General features: G+C 36.4%; 1 protein-coding gene across 2 annotated transcripts in view; it reads right to left on the reverse strand.

The window, feature by feature from the left end:
• Positions 1 to 23,985, reverse strand: part of col14a1a (collagen, type XIV, alpha 1a) — a 79,991-nt gene that overhangs the window by 30,707 nt on the left and 25,299 nt on the right. Inside the window, exons 6-27 of one of the 2 annotated variants that reach the window (XM_055227797.1) lie at positions 23,657 to 23,812; positions 23,447 to 23,566; positions 23,190 to 23,354; positions 22,951 to 23,112; positions 22,247 to 22,395; positions 21,001 to 21,130; positions 20,770 to 20,915; positions 20,370 to 20,499; positions 20,150 to 20,289; positions 19,696 to 19,822; positions 18,542 to 18,681; positions 17,506 to 17,638; positions 17,328 to 17,363; positions 16,313 to 16,455; positions 14,132 to 14,264; positions 13,007 to 13,129; positions 10,988 to 11,137; positions 8,869 to 8,985; positions 8,246 to 8,392; positions 7,387 to 7,461; positions 5,778 to 5,917; positions 2,595 to 2,718 (exon numbers count right to left, since the gene is read on the reverse strand). In XM_055227797.1, coding sequence (XP_055083772.1) covers positions 2,595 to 2,718; positions 5,778 to 5,917; positions 7,387 to 7,461; positions 8,246 to 8,392; positions 8,869 to 8,985; positions 10,988 to 11,137; positions 13,007 to 13,129; positions 14,132 to 14,264; positions 16,313 to 16,455; positions 17,328 to 17,363; positions 17,506 to 17,638; positions 18,542 to 18,681; positions 19,696 to 19,822; positions 20,150 to 20,289; positions 20,370 to 20,499; positions 20,770 to 20,915; positions 21,001 to 21,130; positions 22,247 to 22,395; positions 22,951 to 23,112; positions 23,190 to 23,354; positions 23,447 to 23,566; positions 23,657 to 23,812 — 2,886 coding nt within the window. The remainder of the gene's footprint in view (positions 1 to 2,594; positions 2,719 to 5,777; positions 5,918 to 7,386; positions 7,462 to 8,245; positions 8,393 to 8,868; positions 8,986 to 10,987; positions 11,138 to 13,006; positions 13,130 to 14,131; positions 14,265 to 16,312; positions 16,456 to 17,327; positions 17,364 to 17,505; positions 17,639 to 18,541; positions 18,682 to 19,695; positions 19,823 to 20,149; positions 20,290 to 20,369; positions 20,500 to 20,769; positions 20,916 to 21,000; positions 21,131 to 22,246; positions 22,396 to 22,950; positions 23,113 to 23,189; positions 23,355 to 23,446; positions 23,567 to 23,656; positions 23,813 to 23,985) is intronic. The other variant, XM_055227798.1, reaches the window with a different exon arrangement.

Here is a 23,985-nt window from a genome sequence, read left to right on the forward strand (position 1 = left end):
AAACTCATCAAGAAAAAGTCACAAAATTAATCTATTGAGTCTGCATCACTTTGACAGTGTTGTAAAAAGAGAAGCAAGGGGGAATACAGATATATACAGTAGTTGATTTTCTAAAACCCCAACCACAAGACAGAAGTTTGTATTTTCTCAAGGCCAGATCGAAAGGACAGTGTCAGGAATCTATGCCAATGTAATATGCAACCCACATAAAGAGAAAATAGTGAAAAAGACAGGTAAAGGCATGTTTATCATGGTATTTTGATCCTTTAAACAGCTGTAATAAAATAAAAGCTGGATAGATATCTTTGATGACATACCATGGAGACAAGAAGGTGACGTATTTCTCCATCAGAAAGGTTCCACAGCGACCATTTAATGAGATTTGAATTGTGATTACAAGTTTCTCTCTAGAGGTCTAAATGGGCAATTGCTTTACCTTCAAAATCACAAACTGAACAATTCTTCATCCTCTACAGGTCACCAGTATATAATCATGATCTTTAATATGTCTCAAGTTAAAAGAAAGAAGTTGATATTCTAAAACTTTTTAAAGAGATGCAGCAACTGGTCTAGACTACTGAAGCATAATATTATAAATAAATCAAAAAGTTAAAGAAATATGTAGACCAGTGAAGCAGACAGAGGCTGTTAAAATTGAAATGTTGGTTTGAAGTTATGTGAGAATATGTGAGAATATGTGCGCAATGTGTCGACTTGACCTAAAGTGCTTTGAGACCTGCTGGGGGATATCACATAATAGGTAGCCATTTCCAATAAAAAACATAAAAAGGCATTAAAACTGCAGGGAGTCTGTCAGTTTCTGCACAGACAGCGTTGCCAGAGGACAGAGGTGAGTGGAGAGTGACAGCGGCTGTGTTTTAGTGAACAGCTTTGAGGGCTCAGACAGAGAGGGGCCCTGATGGGGTCTGCAGAGCCTGGTTTACCAATGAAAGATGAGAAGTGGGGGCTATGACATGGCAAACGGCATGGTGCAATTTAAGCAGCAAAAGTAGTGCAACGTTTAGAATATGGTGGTGAAATGAATATACTTTTAATCTAATCAAGATCTAGTCAAACTGTCAGCCAAACCTCTGTCAATAAAAGCACGTGGTTTGGATTCAAGATTTATTGGGCAGTTTTGTTGTTTATGGCACGGATAAAAAGTCTCTTAATAAAATTGAGATTTAAAGCTAATATTTGTTTTAATGAGAAAAAATGTCAGTCAATATGAGGGAAAAATCCACAGAGACTTATTTCTGTTTGAAACCTGTTCACCCTGTGGTTTAGACCTCGACAAACATGATCAGAAATGCATGGGATTATTTTCTTTGTCTGATCATAAATTGTTCTTCTATCAAACATGAAGGCTACTGAACGTGTTTAAAATGTGCACTCTGAGCTCAATAAACAGCAAATCTAACCACAATCAAAATGCTTGCCAGAACAATGGTATATTTTTCAAACATTTCCCTGAAATGCATCCCAAAAAATGTGTCCAAAATCTAACTCTTGAAAAACTGATAACAGCAAACCTATTTTTTGATTTTAGAGAATCCTTGTAGAAAATGCACATATGACATGGTGATACAGATCAAACCCAAAAATAATTTATGGCCCATCAAACTCTAACAATAACTGACATCTAACAATAACAAAAAATGTAATCTTAATTAAAAGAAAGAAAGAAAGAAAGAAAGAAAGAAAGAAAGGGTACAATATGATAAACTGATAAAAAAAAAAATCTCTAGAAGATTACTAATCCATGTGCATTGAAAGTGCTTATACTGTATGTGTGTGTGTGAAACATATTGTAAGCTTAGAAAGTGCCTTTGTCATCTTTGTGCATATACACCCAACTGTCATATAAATACCAGCTGTTTTAATTAAAAACAGAGAATCACACAGGAGATTTAGAGGCAGCATTGTGTGTAAAAGCAGAGAAGAGAAAAGAAAAGGAGAAGATGAAAGACTGGGAGCTGTGAGACTTCTCAAACAAAGCAAACAGGTGTGATATTGAAGCAAGCAGGAAACGGGAGAATGTGAATATTTACTTAAACAGGTGAATATCAAGGGAACAAAAAGGTGACAGTGTCTTCAGCTAACAAGCACCACAATTAAACTATTTAAGAAACTAGGTACAAATTCACTAGACGTGTAACGATGTATATAGCATTATCAAAAGATGTATACAGCAATATCAAAAGTCTCACATAAATAAAAAGCACCCTAAAAAGAACAGGGAACTACAATAAACCATAGTCCTTGCCAGAATTTGACAGTGATGAAGAAAATATAAAAACAGCATTTCACTAAAATTGAAGTTATTAATGGACTGTGATGTGAGGTGAATACTATGACAACATAGTTGGGTGTTGTTGAATCCCAAATATTGACATGAGCATTTTGTTTTTAATCACAACAAGCTTATCAGCAAGAGAAGATTACAAAATCATAAGGACACATGATTTATCTTTGCCTTCTTGGTTAAGAGACTTTTAACCAACTTTCAAGCGTCAAGTATTTTTCCTATAAGGATTGCCAAAGCTTAATATATCACCAATAACTGCAGTAATAACTTATTATTAGGTTCTGACCTGTCTTGGTGTTTCCTCCCTTGTATCTAATTTTTTGAATGGCTTCCAGCAGCGCTTCCTTGTTGCTATGGGAACTCAGCTGGAACTCGGTCCGAGCGTCGTCGCTAAACTGAGCGATGGCCACCTGCAGAGACGAACACAAACAGGAGTTATGCATTGTTCTTCCAATTGTCTTTAAATTAGGCTGAGGTTCAAACCACAGGCTGAACTTCATCAAGCACAAGTGTGAGCTTTGGGTAGGGTTGCGAGATATTGACAAAAACTAAAATAGTGATTATTCAGATGATATTTTAGCATACCATCAAGTATTGTTTTGGCTTTAGGTTATAACGTAATGGCCCATAGAGACTCTGTCAAATTAACCACAGAAATGCAGTAACGTCACTTTTTCTTAACAGCTAGTATTAGCTAATATGATATTAAACATTTGTCCAATACTGCTTTGATTAAGTAATGCCATATGTAACATTCTAGACAAAGCACCTGCTAAGAGGATTGTGGATCTTCTGTCTGAAAAGTTACATAGTGCATCTTTAATGTGTTTCCTACTTTTACAAATATGTGATATACTGTATACCAAATTCAAATTTTATATAATTGTGCAGTCTGTGAGATAGAATAATCATTAACAGTAAAAAGCTTTCTATTGCATAAAACCCAAGCTAAAATTTTAAACCAGAACTCGTTTGGTTGGGGCGTGTAACTATTATTGCCTGCAGACTGCTAATGGTGCTGTTTTTGGCTCGAGGTTGGCTCCTGTTCTCGCCAACTCTCCCTTTATTGTATGGCCAATTCTCTCACATTACACCCCATGTTTTCCTTTGGTTTTGTTCCTAGTGCCAGAAAACGATGGGGCACAGAGAGGGCAGCTAATCATATAACAGAAGAAATACACAAAGTACAGAAGAAATGAATCAGTTTCACTCTCAAAGTGGGGGATCTACAGATGAATGAATTTAGTTCATTACTGCACTGGAGTTACACCAGGCAATGGCATGACTGACCAGTGAGACAACAAAGATTCGGGTGCTGCAAATAAATGTTAAATGTTTTTACACTGAATAGTTATAGTTATGACATAATCAAAAACATTTTTTATTTTTATTTTGCAAGGCTAATGTGATGATAGCGATTCCAACATACATCAGAAGTGTCACTTGATTGTAATCTTAAAAGGACAGATTTGTAAAATTCATCTAGGCCTATTACTTCTAGGGAGAACATTTTACCATCTGTTTTGTTTGTTTTTTTGTGAATTAATTTGGCAACTAGCACATTTGCAGTATTTTTATTCAATGCAATGTGCCTGTCAAATAAACCAATAAATAAATAAAGCAGATGTGCACTTTAGAATAATGCCTTCCAGAGTTTTACAATAGTGTTATTACATCATCATATCCAAATCATGTCTAAGCTATGCAAACATATTAAGTAAGTATAAATTACCACAGCAGAAATATAGTACTGGAAAAACTTCTAGTCTAGTTAAAAATAATAACTAGAGGTAGTACGGAAGTGCCAACCAATAGACAGGCCTGACTGTGTGCTCAATAAATTAAGTTATTTTAGAAAGTCTCAAAGGTTTAAAGTTCTTTTCACTTCTTTAAACTTTTTAGATAAAAGGCTTTGGTCCGGCTGATTTCTCAGGAGGCAGACAAACAAAAGTAAAATCCACTCCACAGCATCATTCTGAAAACAAACATTGCCAATAGAGACAGCCCTCCTGAAACAATTAACAAAACCAGCACAAACAATGGAAAGTTCCTTTAAAAAGGGGTGAAATTTTAATGCTATGTAGAAGAGATGCATACTTAATGAGGTTCGGTTCTGAATATAGTCAAAAGCCACAGCCAGTATAACTTTGTGCCCTTCCCAAGCCTGTATAAATGCAGTAAAACTATTACAATTAGATGGACAATATGTTGATTTAAAGACCAATTCCCTGTGATGAAAATCAAATGTGATCTTGAGACAATCTGCTACTTTAGTGATTCAGAACTTCTCTGTTGCAAACTCTAAGCGCAAACACACCACTTCATCCACTCATATTGGTCATGCCTGTTATGCTCTAACTGAATGACAGATGAACCACAAGTTTAAGTTCTCAGATACTTAAGACAAATGTAGTTATCTTTATCTTTATGATAATCTAAACAAATGTTTTTGCCCTCTTTCCTCTCTTATGGAAACGACCATGAGGCAAGCCCGATGGCTTGACGTCATTGCGGGCGACCTCCAACAACTTGGAGTCACCATAGAGGACGCAGAGCAGCTGGCCCTAGACCGCCAGCGATGGAAAAAACTGGTTCACCTGGTCGGCTCAACGCGTGGGGACGGGATGCCCCCTTCCCCTTTGCTGGAGCCTTAGATAGATAGGTCCTCTCCTATTGATCAGTGTTTGGCATTCACTCACTGAGCAACAGGTGGATTTAGCTCATCGAGTGAGCTCTCATAAGAAGCAAATAAAATAGGCAATATACAGGTGACAGCTACAATACTGTATGTACAAGAATTGTGATAAAATAGAAATCATGACCTATGCTCTAAACAACTGCAATATGATTTTATTGATTTGATTATTTTTTGCCATATTAGGTATGTCAAATCAATATGTGAATAATGGTACAGTATAAAACCATACGATGGAAACCCTAGAAGAGAAATGCCAAAATGATATCCATGTCCACAAATTGCTTAACAAGCTTACAAAATAACCACAGTCTACCAATATGAATGTTCAAATAATATCATATTTCTTCAGTTAATGATTTTATGGGTTTAGCTCTGCTGTTTTTGGCAGAAACCCCAGCATCTGCACTCTCTATAGGCATGCATAATTCACAGCATAATGCTATAAAGAAGAGGACAAATTACAAAGAATGAAAAGAAACTTATATATTATAAAACTGTATATTATATAAAATATTAACATATTTTAAACCTTTAGGGTAATTTATAGCTTAGTTTAAAAGCCTATATTGTATTTTTCAGTGAATGCAGACATGAAGGCGAGACACACGGACCACTAGAAGGCCTAAATGTGAATAACAGCACCCAGAAGACAGTCTATGCAACATAATTCAGACCATACCTCATCATTACAGTTTTACTTTTGAGGTGAAGTGTTAGAAGTTGAGGTGGGAGTGCATATTTTAGCTATGGTAAGTTAAATCCAGGACTTACTTGGGTGCCATCAGCTCCAATCAGATCAAGCGAACCCATGGTGCTGTACAGGAAACGTGTGATCTTCAGGAAATTGTCGTCTCCAATGGACCAGGAGCCATCCACCAGGAATGCCAGGTCAGCCTTTGCCTCCTTACACACTGCATACAGACACATACAGTTTAATATAGGACAATACTTCAAAGTGCTCTACAGAATGAAGGGCACATCAAAAATGCATATACATTTTAATAAAGGCAAATATAAGTAATAATTAAAACTAAATTGAACACATTAGAAGATAACATTAGGAAGATTTTTTTATTTTTTTATTTAAGCAGCATTAACATCAGAGTGTAAGATGAGAGTTTTATTTGGCTTGTATTCTGATTCTAAATAAATCTACCGCTGTACAGTTGTCTAAGGTCAGATGTAACACATTATTAAATCCCATCGTTTTTCAACTGTCAGACTCTGGAAAATAACATTTAACATCTTCCTTTGGTTTGGCACCTCATTGGAAAGCAGTCTGTTTTCTCTCTCCTCTCCATCTATTGTCAACAAATGGAATAACAAACTTTGTTATATTGTGATTTGTAGTGTCATATTTTCAGAGGCAGTTTATTGTGCATGTCTTTTTCTCCTGCTGGTGGTTTAGTCTTGACTAAAGGTTGCTTGTCATAAAAGAGAGATGCCTTAGTTTCCAAAAGGTCAGAGTTAGACAGAAAAGCTCACAGACAGCCGCACAGGGAGTCATCAGGTCAAGCCTTTACCTGAGCGCTCCAGACAGGAACAAATGAGGACAATGATCCCAATTCAGGGAGCTGCCCAGGCTCTGTTAGGGTTGTAAATCCACCCCGGGCTTGTCAGGTCATTTAAAAGACTCCTCAACTCTGACTCTGATTTCATTCAAGGCATTCCAGGCGTATAATAAGGTAGGAGAGATAAAGTTAGATGGTGTGAGAAGAGGATGTAGAAGATAAGGGTTAAGCAGATGATTTGTAGTGGGAACACTTGAAGAATTGGAATGAGAAACTAAATTGGTATTACTGTAGTCAGTTATAGAATTTTTTCGCATTTTAGACCATATATACTAAAACAATTACTGTTTTAAAAGTTTTAATTTACAATTTCTTAAAGGTAAACTATGTTACCTTTCTGCTTGCTTCCATGGAAATGCTGCTTCACTTGTATATCTTGCTCTGAACAACTTGAAAAACACGCATCTTTACTGTGAGTGGGTTTGTCTCTCCATAGATCTGACCCATATCTTGGCCTGGTGGCAATACCTGTCTCCATGGAGATTGATAACATACTGTGGAACATTTCAGGCAAAAGAATAACATCTCCATAGAAACAAGCAAGTGGCGGATTACATGGTGCACTTTAAATTCCTTTTTGGGTGTACACATTTTTGGTGAGTTGTTCTTGTCTTTGAAAGTGAGTTGCATTTTTTTTCATTAGTGCATTGGTAGTTAAAAATCTATGGCTCTATCTCATTTTTATTTCCTAATCTGTATAAGTGAGTGTAGATTAATCAATACACATCTCAGGTGCAAAGCCAAAAATAAAAAAGTACTTACAGTCATTATTATTGAGTCAGTTATTAAAATAAGTAGTCGTTTCTCACCTTCTTTGGCAGGTGGGATGGTAGGTGGGGGCTCTGTGACTGGAGGTTCTGTTGGAGCTTGGGTGGGAGCAGGCACTGAACAAAAACAACACAGCGTCATCAATCACAGCGACAGTTACAAGTGGCATCATCTAGGGTTTATCGCTGACCACACAGGCCCTACCCCATCTGATAAAGTGCACAGTGAGAGACAGCAATAACTTTCTTATGAACAAAAACTTTTCTACTTGAATTCCCAAGCATCAACAGGTGAGGAAAAAAGTTAATCCGTTTGAAAAATACATTAGTTTTTGTTATTTTTGCTGTAACTTTGAATTATTTTGTATTTTCTACATTTCTGATGTGTACGAACAAAGACATTTCTCTCAATTTGTAGCCCCGGTTGTCTGTAACCCTGCAAAGACCTGGTTCCCCCTGGAGCTGTAGAGTTCACTGTAGCTCATCAAGCAATCAATGAACTGAAACTGCAACCGCTATCCTTTCCCACAGAATGAGACAAAAAATAAATACATCAAAGTTTGATTATTGTTAAGAAGTGTAAGAAATTAGACTATCGCATTTTATTACATTTCATTCTTTAATTTTTCTTATTCCATACTGTAAGTGTGTGTCTGCCTCATCTTCAGTTCAATTCAAGTTGATTTATGAATGTATGTGTTAGTGGGTGGGTAGTTTCTTGATGTAAAGAGTTAGCTCCTTGACGGTGGAAAAGCACTATATAAAGTGTGACCATTTACCACATTTAAAACAACTTCAACTGACCAGTATGTGAAGGCCAGTGCTTCAAAGGTCAAATCAGTTTAGTAGTGTAAATAAATATATATATAAATAAATAAATAATACATTTACTGGAACTTACATGTCATATCTGTGATGGAGACTGGGGGCCCCTCCAGGTCCTGTAGCTGAGTGAGAACACTGATCTGGTATTGGCTGCTGGGAGTGAGGTCATAGAAGCACCGCCGCGAAGCCCCGCCCCCCAGGGTCACCTCCTGCCTCTGTCCATCTATGAAAAGCAAATAGGTATAATGCTTAAAATATATAACTTGTAAAACTACCGGTAACTTGTATTATATTATCCTATTTAAAGTTTTGACAGTTTGACAAGTAAATCACTAAGTAAATTATCAGGCAAGATATAATAATTGGACAGGTATATACAAATTAATCTGAAGTAGATGGTTTATGGTCTATTAAAAAGTCTTGCACACTTCATGTTGTCTGTATAGTATACTTAATGCTATATGAGCAAGTTCAGGTTAGCTGTCCTGATGTGACCACCCACTGTGCAAACGATAATTACAAAGGCAAACTAAAACTGTGAACTAAACTTTTGAAATGAGATGACAGGATGAAGACTCCAAATGTCAAGGACAGTATTTGATGACCATCTGTTAATTAGCCAACTCTACAAAGATATTCAAAGACTTTAAAGAATAACATTAAATCAAAGACAAGCAGTATATAACAGTGGGTACTTACTGAGGGTAGACTGTATGGAGACTCGATATGAAGAGGCGTGTGTGAGCGGCTGCCATTGCACACACATACTGTTGGGGCGTACCTGATAGGTCGACAAGCCAGATACTCCAAGGGACACTAGAGAGATAGAAAGTCAGAAAATATTTAACTTTTGATATAGAAAAGGCTATTCATTTTCTAAAGTAATCTTATCATTAACAATTCATATCCCAATGTTAGCTTTACACACACTGCGGTAAACTCCGAAATCAATCGTGAGAAATTGAAATAATATGGACTGAGATGGCAGATATCAAAAGACACACTCTTTTCTTTATTGCTCTGCTCTTGTTAACAGAATCTGCTGATGGTATAGAATAAAGTTGCTTGGCTTGAGTTTGCACTGTCCCAGACCATATGGCAGGTAAATCTTATTTTAAAAACTGAATAATTCATAGTGGTTCTATCATACCCTTGTAAATTGAATCATACGTCTTACAAGCATAGGCAAACACATCCTGTATGTACAGCACAATGTTACAAATGGGCGTTGTTCAAATTCAATATATATTCTATTATTGATATACAAAAGCTATATATTGGTTTCACTGTTTCCTTGCAGTTTAATTGACATGCACTCAAGCACAACTAACTCGACACAAAGGGATCACATAATCTCAGACTAGATTAAATAAAAAGGATTCTTATCTGCAGATGATATAACCAAGAGAGCTCCACTGACTTCATTAACCCCAAGCCCTCGACAACACTGCTCTGTATTCTATGCTGTTCGATCCATGAGTTACAAAGCATGGCAACAGTTCTCCATCGCCATAGCAATTAAACAATTCAAATTTAAGAAGAAATCATTCGCCTGAAAACCACGAATACCTACTGTTAGGGTCAAAACAGGGCCATGCACTCTTCTTATTAAAAGGAAGCACTCATTTATACGAGATAAAGAAATATGAGTCCAGTTCACAATTGTTCCTGCTTTGTACCACTTTAAAAATCCACCTCTTAGCTGCATTCTAGCATTTGGTTCTTGCTAAATTCAACTCAAAACAGTGCCTTCTTTGAGAGGAAATACAGTAAATATTGGCAACCAACAGTTATGCGTGGTAAAAGTGTATTCACTTTAACTTGCCAGCTTTGTGATGAATGTATGTAAATAATAAAATCTGCTAAATAAATGGGCATACGGAAAGAATTAATAGTTCACTTTTCTGTGTTGACCAATCCACTTGGCATGTCTGTTTATGGAAAAGCTTTACTACATGAAAGTTTTAAGAATAACAGGATAAGTACTTTTTGATAACACATTTAACTACTTTTTAGATTTGAAGGACAAGGATAATGGGCTTGACTTTATTCTTTAGATGATAAAAAAACACTAATTTGAAATATAAATGTGATATATTCCTTTTTTATCCACAAATCTTTTTAATAGTCAATATGATTCACACTGCTGTACAGATGTTTGTGAAATTAATGAGCCATTAAAATTAGAGCGTTTGTTTTATTTTGATGAGAGATTTACTCCTTTATTGAGTTTGTTCAGACAAAGTAAACTTTAAACAACAGTGGGTGACAAAGCACTTTTAAATTTTCAGACAGATTGAAGTACGTTACAAAATAAGCCATGTCTAAGATTGGTGTGTGGGGTTTTTTTTTTTTTTTTTTTTTTTTTTATAAATCTTGCAAAAACTTCACTAGCTCATCCACCAACCTAGCACATTTATTTTAGAGGAGTGGAAAGTTTCGCTTATTTGTGCTGATGCTAAATCTATATGCAAAATTAGATTGTGTTCTCTCACTGAGGGGAACATATTAATATCCTTTGCTCTGTTTGCTAATGTCTCACTGGAAATTAGAGCATATGGCTTGGAGCGGGCTGTTAATTTACGTGTGCTACCTCCTTCTCACTTCAACCCACTCTTTGCAACACCCCAGTGCCAAACAACTTCACACTAATCTGAAAGTTAAATCTGAATAATAGGCTTAAGGATTTCATTTCACCAATCTCCGTTGTATAATTAACTTTTGTCTTCACAAACATTCAATCCTGGATCTTTCTCATTTATTTTTGTACTAGCACAATCAGCCCCTGAGGCCCCATAAATGATTCAACTTGACTTACATGTCTTTGCATTAACTAGCAGAGGTTCACTTTGTCCAGTGGAATAGGAGGCGGTCAACTGGACACTGTACTCTGTTCCAGGAAGGAGATTCAGCAGAAGTTGAGAATTTACATCGTCGCCAACTGTTATCTCCAAAACCTGCCCAGACACTGATACAAAGAAAATGTTCATTAGGTTTTCTTGAATTGACTATATAAAAGACCATAACTATGCTAAAACAGTTTTTATTCAGTGATTAAGAAAAGCTCAAAGGTGCACGGTGTTACTATTCTGAACAGGGGTATGCTACCTGTTTGTTTCCATGATAATGTGGAACATTCGAAGACTTGGTATGGCATTAAATTGATCTATCATGCATTTTTTCAATTACATGTCTTTTTTCGCTAAAATACCTTGGAAAACATGCATTCTTAATGTGAGAAGGCTTGACTCTACAGATTTGTCCTAGTGGCGTCACCTGCTTGTTTCCATGGAGATATGCTAGTTTAATGCCATACTGTGGAACATTATAGACAAAGTAATAACATCTCCATGGAGACAAGCAGGTGCATAGTGCACTTTATCACAAACAAATACACATGCTCATCTGAACGTCATGATAGATGAAACATAAATCAGTTTAGAAGCTCATAGTCAAAACATTGTGATAAAAATAGCCAAAAAATGTGAAGTAGGAAACTCGAAAAGACAAGCATTTGTTTAAGCATTTATTTACTGGGCTTTGGACTGAAGAACATTTCCTCTGGCTTGAGTGTGTTTAAATTTAAATATGTTATCCTGCAGCTGTGCATCTTTGGGTGAAAGTGGATTTTCACAAACAAAACTGTTTCTAACACATTTTTAAAAACTGGCCTCTGATATAAATGATAGCTCCTTTAAGATTAGAAAGAAACCTTTATTTGAACTAACTGAACTAACTGTGGAAAGTGACTCGTCTAATATACTGTGAGGAACTTTATCTGAAGTCTGCACTAAAGTGGAAAAACAAAGACAATAGCACATAAACACCAGCAATTCTCTCTGAAGGGAAAAATCATTAAAAAGCAAAACATCAAAGTTTGTGTTTTGTGTTAATTGGTGCTTGTTCTGAGAAAAGTACATTTAGAGCATCTATTCTGAAGCGAAAGTCAACAATTTTGTGTCTTTGTCCTGAAATGATGCTGAAAGAGATAATAATTTGTGCACTGTGTAACTTTTTTATGACGGAGGGTCTGCCACCTGCTTTTCTCAATGGAAAACTTATTGCTTTACCTGTAATGTTTCACAGAATGGTATTAAACTTAACTATCTCCATGGAGACAAGCAGGAGATACCGCCACGTTAAGTTACACGTAATATCAGTGAAGAGTAGTGTTTATCAATAAAAACATCTGTATTGAAATAAATGCAAGATAGATTAGTTAGATGCCATGCTGCTGAAACAGTCTAGGCAAAGCAATAACATCCCCATGAAGACAAGCAACTGGCCCCATAAAAGTTACACAATGCATCTTTAAAGGCCCTATATTACGCAGAAAAATTGACTCTCATGAGATTTAAGCCATGTTAGAATGTGGTTACTGCTTCAAAAATATTTACACATGTTTGAGTAAACCCTTCATTATATTTCTAATGTTTATATCTCCAAAGCTCTAAATGCTCAACTTCAGGTATGTTTTTGATGAGGAAACATTATAACACAGATCAGAAAATAGTGTAATATGGGCCCTTTAAGTAATTCAAGCAATACTAAGTGAAAAAAGTTCTTCTTCCCACTGTTTTTAGGGCATAACTGCTTATAACCTTGTATTATGCAGTACATACTTGTCTTTTGCATTTTTGTGGTGTCATTGCTGGCATAACATAATTCTTTATTTCATGCAGGTCACAAGTTTAAAATAAATGAATGTGGCTGCTTGCTGAATATGTTTAATAGTAGAGTAGGCAGTTGGAAACAAGGATCAAACTGCATAAAGCTGAAAACCCAGTCCCCGTTTTTTCAGATTCATATGTCTTGTGAGTGTTGTGTGTGTAGCTACCATAGATGGGTTGGTAGACAATCCTGTATCCCTCTGTTGGAGACTGTGGAGGATCCCATGAGATCCTGAAGCGATTGTACCACTCCTCTGAAGCGCGCAGGTTACTTGGGGACGACAGAGGCACTGTACAAGATAAAAATAACCAATAATGTATTTCGGAAAGAGCCTCATTATCACCTCAAAATAATTCATATGTGAATAATAATCTAATTTGAGTCCTGTACTCCATTCCAATCAAATGTGTTTCAATATCTGTTTAAAATAGAAATAGAAGTTAAAGTCATGCAGTTTAAAGCAAACACACATTTGTATTCTGTGCGTGTTGTGAAGAGAGATAATGACTGCAATTTGGGGGGAAAAAATGAATGGATAAATCAATTAAAACAAAGACGAATAATTCAAATGACTGATTAATGAAAAAGGGCAGTCATCATTATAAACAACCTTAATTAAGACAATGCCACTTTAATGTGCATTGTCCTTTGGGAACACAGAAGAAATAAAATTACCACAGTGCAATGTTACAAGGTTGATGCCATAAAATAAGGCTCATTAAATTGAAGGAGTTTTCCATTTATAAAGAAGATGTATTGTGCTTGTGTCTGCTCTATAGTTATAATCTATGACATCCATGGATCATTATGCTATAATTTTAATTGCAATAATAATCTAAGACAACTTAATAAAAGGAACAAATCTGCTGACTTCCACGTTAGAAAACTGTTGTGCCAATTGGTAAATGACGGCACATCACACATCACAACAAAGAGCCGAGGAGCTGATCACACTAGCAAGTAGTGAATTTCTGTACCAACGCTACACATATCATCAAGAAAGTAAAATTGAAAAATGAAGTAAGTACAGAGCAGTGGGCGTATGCCAGTGCCGGTGAAAACGCGGACTGATCTGCAATATGGCGCCTTGAAAACAAGCAATTAATGATTGTTCAAACATGCACAAATTACTCCAAATACAACTCCAAGAGGGTAAATGAGAAGGAGAAACAACTATAACATGCTTAAAAGCTCTGAAAAGTTCATTTTGTAGAATAGTTCTGCTTTGACTAGTCCATGTGAATAACTATTTCTGTGGATAAATACTGAAATGGGGTGTGTTGAAACTTACATGTTGTGCCAAGAGAAGCCACAGTGATGCCTTCTTCTCCGTTCCTGTACACTGGAGTCACTGTCACTTTGTACTGTGTGTCCGCTAACAGACCTTGAAGTACAGCTGTTCTTTGACCGCCGGGAACTAACACCTAGACGACACCAAAAAAAGGGAATTTAAGCATCTTCAATTCATTTCAATTCATTTTATTTTTGTAACGCCCAAAATCACAACAATAGTTATCTCGAAGGGCGTTCATGTTTTGGTTGATGGGGGAAACCGGAGTACCCGGAGGAAACCCATCCAGACACGGGGAGAAACATGCAAAACTCCACACAGAAAGGCCTGGGAGACCCGGGGATCGAACCAAACCTTCTTGCTGTGAGGCATGAGTGTTGCCACTCAGCCACCATGCTGCCACCGTGCATCTTATATCCATGGATTTCAGAATGATGTAAAATTAGGACCATTGCCATGGTAAATAACATTTTCAAACTAAATAATCTATCTTTTGAAAGGTGAAAAGTCAAACTCAAAATGATGCCTATATGTCATTATTTCTATGCATCTGCAGTGTTTCAAAAGCATACTGCACACATTTTTGATGTTATGTAGAGTAGATTTCCAATTTTCTTTTTTTTTTTTTCTTTAACATTTCAGAAAGGATTGAAATATGAACTGCAAAACCAATAGAATCTCATGCATTTCTAAACATGTTTGTAGGGTTAAAGAGATTTTGCAGCTTGCAGAAGAAATCCTAAATCATTTTCAGGATTTGCTATTTGATCATTTCAACTAGTCATATTAAATTACTATTAACTGTAACACTCTACTATCAATGACTCCCAAATGTTATATTTGCAGGCTATTTTGACGAGGTCTTTTCTTCTAAAAAAAAATTCCATTTAGCATGCCTATTAAACTATTTAAACAAATATCCTATCTTGCATAAAACAGCTTCTTAAAACTTCCTGTGAAAAAACCCAATCTAAGAGCCTATGGACAAGTTTAAAGCTTAAGTCCCATTTTGTTAAGTAATTGTTTCTTTTCTGAACTCTTTGTTGCCTCTGCACTTTCCACTGCTGCCCCCCATCTCTGCACCCAGTGAGGTAAATGGCTGCTGAAAAGATAATAGGATGTCTTCTGGCTCGCCTTGGCCCTCCATCTTCTGCACCATGGACGGAAATTAAAAACAGGGTCAGGAGCAGGGAGGAGCAGATAGGAGGACAATAAAGGTCTGGAGGAGCAGGAGAAGGCAGAGAAACTGACTGTGTGTGCATTTGTGCATGATTTAACAGGGTCACAACATGGCACCGGCATCAAGGACTCTTACCGTGAGATAGATGGATTAGAGAGGGAGGTATAGAAAGAACTGGGGTTAAAAGTATAATGAGGTTTATGATTAGAGCAGATGAACCACACTGATCATTCAAGTGTAATGCATCTAAAAAAAAGTGCTATTAGACGTCATTGAAAGCCAAAGCATGTACATCCATGCACATTCATCATAAATACAGAATCATGTGCATTGAGATGGTCCTAAAGATATTGGAAAAACAGCAACAAACCACAATTCATGCTGTTTATAATTATAAATTCAAATCAGGTACTGGATCCAAATTGTACAAGCTCATTAAGTTGGATGATTTGCCCATAAAATACAATGCCATTTTATATATTGTTATATTGTTTATCTTCAGGATTTAATTATAATTGGTGCATAATTAAATCCTGAAGTGACTACTAATATCTTGAAATGGAAACAAAGTCACATATTAACTATATGCATTCCAAGGCAATAAACAAAAACAAAAAACAAAAAACAAAAAAAAGTAATCTATATATTTAACCATATTTCAAGAGCCACAATCCACATTTACATCCAAGGTCACTGTTGACAAAAGGTTACAATAATAATTCTGTTTGCCTTCTCTTGCTACTTGCCAAACAGTTGTAAATCATGAGCTGTCTTTACCTCGATTGCTTGGGCTCTATATTAACAATGCATCATCAAAAAATATTAGTCCAACAACAACTAGTAAAAATGACTTTATGAACACCAATGACTTCCTCAACTACAAACCACAGCACAAAACCCACCCGTACAGAGCTGCATTTCCATTTTCAATTACTTTTACTGTTTTTCTCGTCATTGTAATGGAAGGTGTAATGTTTGATGTATTATTATTTATTACTTACTGTTTCCTCTTGTTGGTCCCCTCCGAGTGCAGAGTATGCCACCCTAAAGCTCTGCACATGGGGGTCTTCCAACTCCCATGATGCCTCCAAACTCTCCGTGGTCTCATCACTCAAATATAGGTTTTTAAGTGCTTGCCGGGCCACTGAAATAACAAACAACAGAAAAAAGCAGGTGAGTTTTCAATACACAGAGCCTATTCCCTATTTTATCGCTCTGCTGTGTATTTTACTTGAACTGTGGATCCGAAAAAGTCAAATACCGGTATAATAACTCTGTAGCGTAAAAATATATTGTAAACAGAAGCAGAATAATGTTGTTGTTGCTGCATGTAAGAGCTTTTTGATTTATTTTGAATGTATGTTTTAAATTGCTCATTTATCTGTGCAATTTTAAATTTTTTGTGCACTGTTGAGAAAGAATATTAGCGACCACACCATCTAAAGCCTACTGAGAGAACTGTCGTGTTACTTCTCGCAAACAGTTACTCCGGCCTGCTATTTTAAGTTGTAGTTTACAGTGGGTACAACTGTTGTTTTAACGTTTCTAAGACAGTAAATTAAAGCTTAACTTAAGAAGACATGTTGCTTTTAAGATTTGGAGTGAGTGGAAAAACTACTCAGACTCAATTAGCTGTAGCCTGCTCTTCACGCTAAACACAGTCCAGATGGCCCCTGACATAATCCAGCTAAAGCTACTTTTGCTTTTTGACGCCAACATGCTAAAAGGTCTCTGTGAGAATAATAGTATTTCAATTATTCATTCAAGTGACAATTACAAATACTAGCATTTTAGTATATAATTGTGAACATGTTAAAAAACAAGAGCTTTTGTTGGCTTTTAATAACTGCATTTGGCAATAGTTATTTGCTTATAAGATGAAACAACTGTTCATCGCAGAAAGCACACAAACAAGCAAACAGTCAAATTATTTGGCCTGTAACCATTGGGCATGTGTTAAAACAGCAAAATCATTTTCATGCATCATTGAGAGTTAGAAAGCATTAGAAAGCACACCTGCGGTTGTAGTAGCAATAGTCGTTGTCAGGGCCACTGAGGAAATAAGTATTAAACAATTAGATGGACTACTGTCAGTGCAAAGAAAGTCATGCAGTAGCACAAACACGTCTTTAAAATTATGTTGTAAATTGTTTTTATAGTAATACTGATGTTATATCTGGTGTGATTTTCTTACACGTGTTTTCTATCAGAGAGACAGTGTCGCTCTCAGACTCATCGTTGAAAACAGCTGTCAACATCACCTCGTACTCTGTGGACGGACTGAGACCTGAGAGGAGGTACTTGTTATCACTGCCGCTCAGGATCACCTGTTCAAAACAGACATAAATAAGTACATAAAAACACACATGCACAAACACACACACATAAATAAATAGCATTGAGAGCTACAGAGCTACATAGCTACAAAATCTACAAAAGATTATCAAGGTTAAATGTAAACGTGAGTAAGATTTCACTCTGTTAATCTGATGGTTTCTGTGTATACTTGGCCACCACAGTAAACCAGATGCTGTAATGTAATCCAAACAAACTCTAGTTAAATTAGTATGTCCTAAAATGAGGTAAAAACAGCAAGGTCATTTAAAGTGCACACAGTTTCCTTGAAATGAGATTTAAAGAGGAATTTACTGAAAATGACATAATATTCACAGTTACATGCAAATATTGCTGGCCAGCTTTGTGAATCATGTTTTTCCTGGAACAATTCTATGTGACGATTCAATCTTTCCATTTTCTATTCTCTCTCTGTGTAATATTGTGATGTAGACTTTCATGCAATTATCACTCGCAATAATAACACTGTATTCAAAATATTGAATATAGCTTATCTGAAAATATAAAAATATAATACTACGCACATGTTTTAATTTTCCCACAGGGCTATACATGTAGCAATGGCAATACAATTTCATTTCAGAAATCTATGGACAGAGTTGGTGTGCTGCTTTAACCACAATTCATTAAACATTCTGAAAATTAATTATAACAGGTTTACCAGCTACTGGTTACCCTGTAAAGCCTCACAGTGACTCATAGGCAAGTCAAAAAACCCTTGAAATAGATTTATAACTTAAAAAATTCAAAATGTCATTGTTCATTGTCAGCACATGAAACTACTGACTATTTATTCTGGAGCAAATTCAGTAAAATGTCTAGAAACATTTTATTTACGACCAGTTGACATACATGTTTTAATAACCAACACAAACCTCTTTGGTGTCTCCCCCGATGAAGGGAGCCCAGGAGAGACGGTAAAGGACAATGTCACTGGCTGAATGATCCCAGCTGACCTGGAAACTGTCTGCTGAAATATCACTGGAGCGCAGATTCAGGGGACCGGGGACGGGAGCTGGAATATAACAAAATATATAAATAAATTGTCAAACTCTATTTTCCACTACCATGCCACTAACCTCTCATGAACTCAACCTTGTATAAAACAACAAACAAAAACTATTAAAAATTCAACTATTAAATGTAATTAAATGCAAGTTAGTGCATGTTGTGTAAATGTGAATATACTAGATATTAAGTGTTGCAGTAGCTTACAAATATCAACAATCGCCCACTAACACAAAGGCTGGTGATTGCAACCCCATTGTTGTTGTGTCCCTGGGCAAGACACCTCCCTCCCTTACCTCCATTGTTTGCATACGCGGGTACTTACATGAATGAATTAAATGATTTACAGTGCTTTGAGTGCCCATTAGTAGACAGTAGTAATAGTGACAGTGATATGATTTACAATGTGTTTATTGCAACTGCAACATTTACTGGATACCAGCAAACTTAACGGTTCAGATTTGAATTTATAACAGGTGTCACACTATTATTTTTGATGTGCAGTGACAATGACGCTGACCAGTGCGTAAGCTAAAGACAAAAATGAATAAATGCCCTTGAGAAGCAGTGGTTTAATAGCTCTCTGCCAGAAAACATTTCTTTGAGCTGAGTCAGCACTGAGTCAAAATGCTTGTTGCTGTAAGGGATATTTCCACAAATCAATAAGTGTTAGTGTGATGGAATATTCAGAGACAGTGAAATGACCTTTTAATGTGCCCGGGCGATTTGCTGAGGTGTAAACGAGGCAAATTCACCGCTGTTGAAAGTTTTTTGAACAAAGAGCTAACGGCTAGGTTTTCTAATAGAACTGATGCTGCTTACTGGGAAAAATTAACACAAAACTGCCCACAAAAAAGAGACGCAACATGAGAAATGGGGAAGCGACAATGATACTGACAAATTAGACTCAAAGTAACAAATTAAAGTGATTTATAAATGCCTCGGAGCGATCCATATCAGTTAATTCTAGTGTGTTACCTTGGAGTACCTACTATGTTTATTTGATAGAAAAAAGTCTTACTTGTAGTGAATGCATCGGTGAGAGGCTCTGACTGGCCTTCTTCATACAATGCAAAGATGGCCACAGAGTATTCCATTAGAGATGTTAGTTCACGGAGGTCATATGAGGTCACAGGGCCCACCACCACCTGCAGAACATTATAAATAGTCCATGCAGGTCAGTTTACGCATGCAAATGCATTCAAGTTCACAATTTAAATAGTAATTCAATGAAAAATAATGTGATTTGACCCAAGCTTTACTAAAACTGTTCCTCCTGTTTACTATTAAAGCTATGAACTCAATACAGTGTTTTAAATGCCAATATCTCAAGTCAATATCTCTAAATATTCAATTTTATCCAAATGCTTTCCATTCAAAACCTTTACCTCCTTTGCCCCGATAGAACCTCTCAAAATCTTTTTATTTGCCTATAAATGTTTTTTAGAGACACAGTAAAAAGGTGTCTTGGTTACCTCCTCTGTTATTGCTGCATCTGTTTTTTCCCATGAGACTCGGTATCCTTTGACTCCGTCCGGGGCAGGGTCCCAGCTGAGGCGCGCAGAATTATGTGTGATGTCAGAGAACTGGAGGTTACTTGGTGGACTCAGCGGCACTAGAATAAAAAGACAAAACATAGTAATAAAACTGTAATGGTGACAAGTAGCAAAAAATAAGAGGGGTGCAGAAAATTACATGTAGTTTCTTGGTTTGTGATTGGCTCGCTGGCTTCATCTCCGAACATGGCATAGACAGTCACAGTGTATTCAGTTTGAGGAGTCAAAGCATCCAGGTCAATCTCTGTTACTGCGTCTGATACTTTCACCTGTACAAACGTAACATAGTTTTATTTTTTATTAACATTAATATGAGGCTGCAAAATCAGTCAAATGTTTATGGAAAATTTGAATTATGTAGGTTACTTCATTTCTTCCAAAAAATTATATATGCTTCTCGCTTGTTAGGTAAAAATTCAATTCAGCAGATCTGAACATGTGAAACATCTACATACAGAAACACAATTTTATAGTTTTTTTGGTTTGTTTGTTTTTTACATTTATCTCCATATTATTAAGAAAAGGGCTATCTACATTACCTCTTTCTCAATCACATCACCATCATAGGAAATTGGTGCATATAAGATCATGTATCCTGAGACATCATCCACACTGTTCCATCTCGCTTTCATTGAGCTGTGCGTGACATCCAAGAGCTGGAGGCTAGTCACTGCAGGAAGAGCCACTAGGAAAACAAAATAACAATGTAAAACACTCAACACTGGCAATCCACCAACTTTAAACATCCAGGAGTAAAATCATAAACTTACAAGTAGTTTCTCTTCCTCTCAGGGCCCCACTCGCCTCATTCTCGTAAACAGCAAACACTGCCAGCTGGTATTCAGTGGAGGAGCTAAGGTGCTCTAATAACACAGATGTTTCAGTGCCATCTGCAATGACCTGGATGTAAAAAAAATCAGGTAGTAAACATACAAAACATAACTGTTAATTTGGTGGAAAAGAAAGAAAATAAAAATAAGATTAGGCAAAATTGATAAAAAAGCAAATATGTGATTTTTGTTATCTTACTAAGCAGAATATGTTTGCTGACCAAATTGAGCCTATAAGTATCTTCATATTTTTGGCATATTATCCTTTTTATTTTTATCAGATTTTTTTTGCTGTATTTGAATTCTGCTCGTAAGATCTAATTTTCCAAACCAGAATTTAAGTATTACCCTGTAGACGATACATGTCCCACCTCTTTATCAAATTCAACCTTGGATTTAGACTACAATTTATTAGAACAACACAAATGTCAGATTGCAATTTCGATGTATGAGCCAGTGTATGACAGTCATGATTCAGATCAGCTGATTTGAGCCAGCTGGAAAGGTCGTCTCACATGCAGCTTCACAACATCTGGCCGGTTAAACCCTGCTATGAAAGGTGAGCATTTAACAGTTTCTTTGGTTACACGTTGTAGAAAATCAAACAGGTGCTTGGACCAGTCATTCTACAGTGAGTCTTAATTACCTGCTGTTTCATGAGGGTTGTGGGAATTTATGAATGGACAAATGATAGTGAAGCTGAGATGAATGACACCACCAAGTCTCAAGGAAACATAAGCTCAGTCCTCACACACGGTGCACATAGCTCCCTCTTGTCTAGTGTAAGTGTAATGGAAAAGCAGCACACGACCAAATAAAGCTAACCTAATCTAATCAGAACTGTCTTTAAAATGTTGTGAGGTGTTCAAATTTCCAATCAGGCATCATGCTTTGGTTTGTAAACCTTGTTCTACATTCATATATAGTATAGGTTTTCTATGTATGTGTTCAATCCTTATAATTGTATTTTTTTTTTCAAATGAATTTATCACTTGAGCAGTCAATGTAATAAAAAGGTGCATATTGTTGTAGCTGAATCAACTTGATTTCTTTGAACTTTTATTAACTAATATAGTTAAATAAAATTACATTTTGGTAGCATGCAGCATTAGTAATTATATGCAATATATTTCATTGAATTTCCTATGAAAGGAATCAGTTATTTTAATGTAAAAATTCATTGTACCTCCTGAAGCGCTCCCTCCTGAGCAGAGTAAACCACTCTATATTTCTCCACATTTCCAGGAGCATGCCTCCAGGAAACCCGAAAGCTGCGAGCCGTGACTTCTGATGTCTCCAGGTCTAGAGGTGGCCCCATCGGCTCTGGGACATGTTCTGCAGGAAGAGGAAAAGTGAAAACTATGTATTACTCAGAAACTGTAACAGTTTTTTTTCTGTATATCAGTAGCCAGTAGCTTCCAGCTTTGTTACACAAGTATATATATATATGTTTATGTGTGTGTGTGTGTGTGTGGGGGGGGGGGGGGTATATATTTGTGTGTGGAGAGAGAGTTAAGTAGTTTAGTTAGTTAGTTTCTTAGTTAGTTATTTAAATTTGGATTAGTTTTAAAACAATCTAACGATAAAGAATTGACTTAGTTATTGGCATAGTTTAAACAAAAAGTGAGCTCATTTGTGCCAATATCAAGCCCCTCAAATAAAATTTAATTCACAAGCTCGCTGTAATTTTTTCATTTAGTTATACAAATGCACTGTTGAAAAATAAACATCTAAAAGGCACAATAGAGCCTTGTATGGATGATAGGCTCCATAAAGTGCGTAGTTTATTACATTTTCCTTGTGTTGTCAGACGATCTAAAAACTTTAATGGCTATGTTTCACAATGGCAACTATGACATGTAAACAAAACCTATTATCTTAATCTCTTACTCAGTTTAATATCCTTGTCCTGCTGCTCCACTTGTTCACACACAGTTCTGGTTAGTCCAGCCACAATTGAACTCATGACGTTGAAGTCCGCCACATTGTAAACATGACTGTCAGGCTCAGACGCAATGGACCGCAGCTCATTCTCATCAGCATTTTTGACACCTAAAATAGCAAGTACATATGTATTTTAGTCCATTATTCTCAAACTACACATTGTGCAGACTGTGAACAACTTTTACCGATCGCGAACAGCTCCACTCCCGCGTCTCGTAGACTTTCAGCGGGCGGTACAACATCATCCTGAGATTTTCCATCCGTAATGAGGATCCCAATCTTAGGTACACCCACTCGAGAACCAGCCTCCGGTTTGAAGCAGTTTTCCAAGATGTAGGTCAGAGCAAGACCTGAAAATGATATTGTCAGGATAGTGAAGGAGAGGAAATAATGGACGATTCTAAAAATAGCCAGAAGTGAAACAAAAATCCCCCGAAATTACCTGTGAGAGTATTTCCGCCTTTGTAGGGCAAATTCTTGACAGCATCAATAACTGCTTCTTTAGTGCGGAAGGTGTTCAGATGCCACTCTATTCTTGGGTCTCCACTGTACTGAGCAAGACCTAAAATGTAAGAATTATATGTGAAAAAGTATTTTATTATTTCACCAAATATACAGAAATGATCAAGTAATTGTAATAATATGATTTTACCAATTCTTGTCTTGTCAAAAGCTACATCAAAAGCATCAACCAGATTTTCCAAGAACAATCGAACCAGTCGGAAGTTGAGTCGGCCGATGCTCCAGGACCCATCCACGAGAATGACGATGTCAGCTATAGCCTCAGTACGGCACACAAACTGGTCCACTATAGAAAGAGAAAGAGAGGAAAGATTTTTTTATAGTCAAAAAAACAGGCCAAAACAAAATAAAAATATTGACTTTGTAAGTTAAGCCAGAACAATTAAATGTCAAATGTCAAAGCTTCCATGTATATGTGTGTATATTTGTGTATATAAAGCATTGATTTTTGAAAAGGAT

The sequence above is a fragment of the Periophthalmus magnuspinnatus genome, chromosome 16, assembly GCF_009829125.3.
Source record: "Periophthalmus magnuspinnatus isolate fPerMag1 chromosome 16, fPerMag1.2.pri, whole genome shotgun sequence".
Taxonomy (NCBI): domain Eukaryota; kingdom Metazoa; phylum Chordata; class Actinopteri; order Gobiiformes; family Gobiidae; genus Periophthalmus; species Periophthalmus magnuspinnatus.